Raw genomic sequence first — 5,731 nt, forward strand, 5'->3', positions numbered from 1 at the left:
CGCCCGGGCGCTCCACCAGGAGTGGGCCAGAGAGGCGACGTCACAGGAAGAGCACCACCAATCTCAAGCAACGCCCCAGCCGACCTACTGCCTCTGCCAGGTGGCAAGTAGGGAAGGCACTGACACCAGTGTCTGAGGCCGCTGCCAACCATCCACAGAGGAGCGGCAACAAGCGCCCACACGAGTCCAACAACCGGGAGGTGTACTCGATAGAGTCCTCTGGCTCGCCATGCCCCTCGTGGCTGGAGGCCCCAATCACGTACGATCGCGCAATCACCTGAGCAGGGTCCCGCATCCTGGAACCTACACCCTTGTCGTCGAAGCAATCGTCGGCTCGAAGCGTCTCTCCAAAGTCCTCATGGACGGGGGAGCGGTCTCAACATCATGTACGTCGAGACTTTTGATGCCCTGGGGAACACACGCTCCATGCTGCACCCTAGCGTCGTGCCGATCCACGGCGTCACACACGACCACGACGCCCACCCGCTTTGACGAATTATTCTGCCGGTTACGTTCGGAAACCCCTCTAATTTTCGGACCGAGCAGCTGCAGTTCGAAGTGGTGGACTTCCCAGGGGCCTACAACGCCATATTTCCATACCTTAAATTACTAGGTAGTTAACATATTGTTGTACATGGTTGCTGATCTTATGTGAAATTATAGTTTGGTTCATGTGAAATTTTGTTTGGGTGTGCTGAATTTGGGGTTAAGAATTTGGCATCACAATCATTAAACAAGGAAACTTATGCTGATTTAGGTCCAACCTAGACCAAATTGAAATAAAATTTAACCACCCTGCTTGCGAGGTGTTCTACTAAATGCCAAGCTTCTTGTTGTCCTATGCCTACTTTCCAGGGTGTTTAGGTAGTTATGTTTTTTCATATTGTCTATGGTATAAAATGACACACAGTTTGCTATTCAACTCACATGTTTGCTTACAGTCAACGGAAGTAGCTGACCATAGGGTCTACTGTTTGTCTTAGTAAATGTGTTGTTTTTATAGACTGTATTTTGTAATGTAGTGTTCTGAGAGCTCTATGTGATCAGCAAGGTTTGGAAGTATAAAACATATGGGAGTTGAGCATGAAGTTCTCATGTATGTGCATTATAGCAATGATTAAAAAATCGAGTCATAGGGAAAATTATGCTTGCTACAAACCATTATAAAAAATGCACATATAAAATGCAAACGAGGAACTTTTCATGGCACTCTGTACTGGATTATTAAAACTTATTATTGCGTTCCGCATGGTTTTTTGAAACAAATGTGGTTGCTTATGTAGTGGTGTCCCTAACTTGCAGTGACGTACGAAGCTGCTGTTTTGGTGTTGCAAACATGATATTGGTAAAACCATGCTAGATTCCTCATGCTAACGAGTTTATCCATTCCATACTCTTTCATATGGTTTGTCTCTGACACTCATCATCTGATTTTTTTCTAAGGTTAAGGATGATAGAGGAACTATCTGATTCCATTCTTTCATACCTAAGAAAGAATGCAGAAATATGGAAGCTAAATGTTTGCATACCTTAAAAGATATAGTAAGGTGTCCGTGTGTTGCTAAAATTTGGATTTCTTTGTGGTTGCGACACAAGCAATGCCTACTAGTTTTTACGGGTTTTGCCCGTTAATATGTTGGTAGCTTCCTGTTTTATCTTCCTATGTATGACATCTTTGGCATTTTAAAATTCTTGGGATGAGTAAATATAACTAGAGAAACTTCTTATGTGTTCATGTTCTTATTTAATTGTGCCAGCTCAGTCAATCATGCAAATTCTAAAATGGGCATATAGTATAATTCCGAGTCCTTTTATACTAAGTTTGGACGAAGATATTCAGCTCTGGAATTTAGAATTGGCATTGACCAGGAGTAAATGATATTGTTTGGATGCTCAAGAATTTGGAATTGGATATCTATCCCAATACCAAACGCTATTCAGTGCAGTTGTAGGCCACCCACCCACAATACCGAGCTTCACCCATGGGTTTTGTTGAATTGGCTGCAACAAAAAAAGAAATGCTCTCGTGACGCATCTATTAGCACGGTAAAGAGGGAGGTAGGCGAGGGGAACCTGAATTCAATTCCCATGTTCTACACTTCCAAACAGAAAATAAGTTTTGGCGATTTATACGATTCGAAAAGCCCGTTTTATGGTCATCCAAACAACAACTACGAATTGTGGCCCATTTCAATATTATCACTGATTTAGTATTCTCTCCAATTCAATACCATATCTTTCAATATCTCCATCCAAACAAAGCATTAAACAATTTAGTTTACGAAACAAACTATGTTTATATATGAATAGAAGATAGTCATACCAACACACGGACACTTTACTATATTTTTTAAAATATATAAACATCCACTAGTGACGCTAACAAAATTATAGAATAATAATTAGTGTTTTTATATATTAAAGTATTTTATCATATTGATTATGTAACAATGCACGTACCTAGTCAACTATTTTATTTGTCATTACTAGATCCGACTGAGAAAATGCTAAAATCAACAGACACGTTTTGCGGTAGACAAACTTTTTTCAGTCTTGAGCCTTTACAAACTTCAACGTCTACCTACTGCTACAGGTTTTTGCGCAGGTTCAAGAAAAGGACAAGCAGATGCAGCAACTGATGACAACACAAAATTGCAAAAAATTAGCAAACCATGCTGCGAACAGATTTTATACTAAAAATCATTCTCAAATTGAGGCACTAAGCAATTGACAGTACGAGAGCAATGAATCAACGATCTATTTGCTTTAGTCAGAACATTGTAACTGATCCAAGAACTAACAAGTCATCGTTTCTTGAGATCAACACCACCCACCACTAGACTACTCTCGATCAGTTCGAAGAATGCACAGACCAACAAAACCCACAGGGTTTTGGCTCTCGAGAAAGCAGATGAAGCAACTGACGTCAAGTACTACTGCAAGAAATTAGCAAACCATACTGCCAACAGTTCATACTGAGAATTGAACAGAGTATTATAGCTGATCCAAGAACTAACAAGTCATCGTTTCTTGGCATTCAGACATTTTGGTTCGTTAAGGTGGACTCAAATCTGAAGTCTGAACAAAAGAACAGGAACGCAACTAAGCTTGATGAGTTCGAAGCAAGCAAAAGCTGAACACCGATCATCAGAAAGACGCACTACCCTCGATCAGTTCCAAAGAATGCAGAAAAAGAAATGACGAAAGAATCCTTGAAGAACCTCTGCGAGAACTGATCCAGTTCCAGACCGGCCCACAGGACGTGTCAACAGCGTCCTATCCAAGCTTGATCACGCGCGTGTCGACTGCGATGAAGGCGCCTCCTCTACTATCTCGCTGTCCACCGGAACTGAAGCGGCCTCGGCGTCCGTTTCTCGCCGTGCCTCGGAAGCAGTGGGTCCTCCAAATCCCGCGTCGACGACGACTTCCGCGGCAACTGTTGTTGCGCTGCCGCCGATGCTTTTTGTGAAGGTGGTGGCGACGGTGGCGCTGTCCGTTTCCACGGCAGCGCGTGTCGACTGCGATGAAGGCGCCTCCTCTACTATCTCGTCGTCCACCGGAAGCGTCGTCGACGTCCGTGTCTCGCCGTGCCCCGGAAGAAGCGGGTCCTCCAAATCCCGCGTCGACGACGTCCGCGGCAACTGTTGTTGCGCTGCCGCCGATGCTTCCTGCGAAGGTGCTGACGACGGTGCCCCTCCCAACAAGGTATTCCACGGCTGCACGGAACGGGGAAACTTGCGACACTGCGGGCAGTAATTAATCGGTTCCCTCATAAGAAGCCAGTGGTCGATGCCCTCGCACTTGACGCTGCGGCCGTAGTGGAACTCGTGGTTGCAGGAGAGCGTGCGGACCTTCTCACCGGCCTCCAGGCTTTGTTGGCACAGGACGCAGTTTCGGCTCAGGTTCCGCCTCAGGGTGGTGACGCCGCCGAGCCTGAAGACGCGCCACCATTGCTTGATGTACAAGAAAATGAATACGACGAGCCACGGGGCCACGGTGACGCTGGCAAAGATGACGACGGGCAGGACGAGGTCTTCGATGTCCATCCAATCCCAATAGCTGGGGTCGGCCATCGGTCCTTCGCTCCCTTGACTCTTGATCGTTCGTCTCTTGCTCTTGCTCTGGCTTTTTCGCTCCCTCTCCCTCGTCGTCCTTTGGATTGTGCTGTGATTGTTTGAAAGTGAAAGGCTGGCCAAATTGGCGAGGCGGCACGGGTATTTGTAGGGAGGATGCTCTGAGCTGCTGATAAGGTGGGGGACCCGGCCCGCGGTTAGATTCCCCACGCCGGCAGTTCAGGGAACGAGAAGGGCAAAGATGCTGGAGATGGGATGCTAGCAAGCGTCGATGTTTCATACAGTTCAATGACATTGGTGAAACTAACGGCAACAGCGCCAAGGCAATGGTTATGATGTACAAACGGGCTACCCACGGCACGGCCCGGGCTCGTTAAAGCAAGACCCGTTTAGGGCATGATCTGCCAGGCACGATTGTCAAATCAGGTCAGACCTTAATGACCCGTGGGCTTTAGAACCTGTACGAGCCCGACACGGCGCAAGCCTAAACGTGCTGGGATGGCACGGCTAGGCCGATCTAGAAACAAGGTCATGCTGCCCTGAGCTGGTTTTACACAAGTGCACTACTAAATGAACACAGCAGCAGCCAGCAGCACAAGTGCACAACTCAATTACAGTTTACACAAGCACACAATAGACAACAGCAGTAGGCGCAGGCACACAGAGAATTCAACATAAATCTCTACTACTTATTAAGGCGGTAAGGGGTATGTTGTCATTCTGTGTTCTGCCATTCTCATTCCCCCCCTCCCTGCACTGTCTTCCTCATTCTCCCCTCCCCGCAAAGTCCATTCCCATTCCCGACTGCCATTATGTGTTCTGTCATTCCCATTCCCCCCTCCCCGCACTGTCTTTCTCATTCTCGCCTCCCCGCAAATCTCATTCCCATTGCCACGTGCATCCCACGCCTAGCTAAAATTAAATTAAAAAAAACACAAATGTGGCCCCAATGGAATTCGAACCTGTTACTCCTCAAACAAATGTGCTCATAGCTGAAAGGGAAATGTGCCTTTAGGCCATTTCTATAATGTTTTGGTGATTAAGTGCCTAACACGTTTAATTAAGTTATTATGTGCCAAATAAAGTGAGAATTGCAAATCAAGGAAAAATGTATGTTTCTAGACTTGGTGAATTGTTTTATGTACTAACATGGTTATCCAAGTGCAGAAACAGTGCTGAGAAGAAGAGAATCGAATTGCAAAAGACTTGGTTGTGTGCAGCCAAACTTCAGCTCAGTCTGGCACACCGGACTGTCCGGTGGTGCACCGGACAGTGTCCGGTGCGCTAGGCTGGTCTCCGGTGAAATTGCTGCTCTCGGGAAAAGGATCAGCGGCGTACGACTAAAATTCAACGGACTGTCCGGTCGTGCACCGGACTGTCCGGTGAGCCAACGGTCGCCTGAGCAACGGTCGACCGCGCAATCTTCGCGCGACACGTGGACTGCTCCAACGGTCAGCTGGTGCACCGGACTGTCCGGTGTGCATCGGACAGTGTCCGGTGCGCCAATCAGCCCAAAGGAGCAACGGTCGGATATGCCAAATTTGGAAGGAGATCACGCACCGGACAGTCTACAGGACCTGTCCGGTGGCGTACCGGACTGTCCGGTGTGCCACTCGACAGAAGGCAAGGATAGCCTTCCATGTTGATCTCCAACGGCT

At 47.0% G+C, this 5,731-nt stretch overlaps 1 protein-coding gene across 1 annotated transcript; it reads right to left on the minus strand.

Moving 5' to 3' along the window:
- Positions 1-2,747: 2,747 nt before the first annotated feature.
- Positions 2,748-4,164, minus strand: LOC100191691 (uncharacterized). Its single transcript, NM_001137120.1, has one exon. The coding sequence runs from the start codon at positions 4,071-4,073 to the stop codon at positions 3,291-3,293; it is 783 nt and encodes a 260-aa protein (NP_001130592.1). The 5' UTR covers positions 4,074-4,164; the 3' UTR covers positions 2,748-3,290.
- Between the last annotated feature and the right edge of the window lie 1,567 nt (positions 4,165-5,731).

Source organism: Zea mays, chromosome 2 (assembly GCF_902167145.1).
Source record: "Zea mays cultivar B73 chromosome 2, Zm-B73-REFERENCE-NAM-5.0, whole genome shotgun sequence".
Taxonomy (NCBI): domain Eukaryota; kingdom Viridiplantae; phylum Streptophyta; class Magnoliopsida; order Poales; family Poaceae; genus Zea; species Zea mays.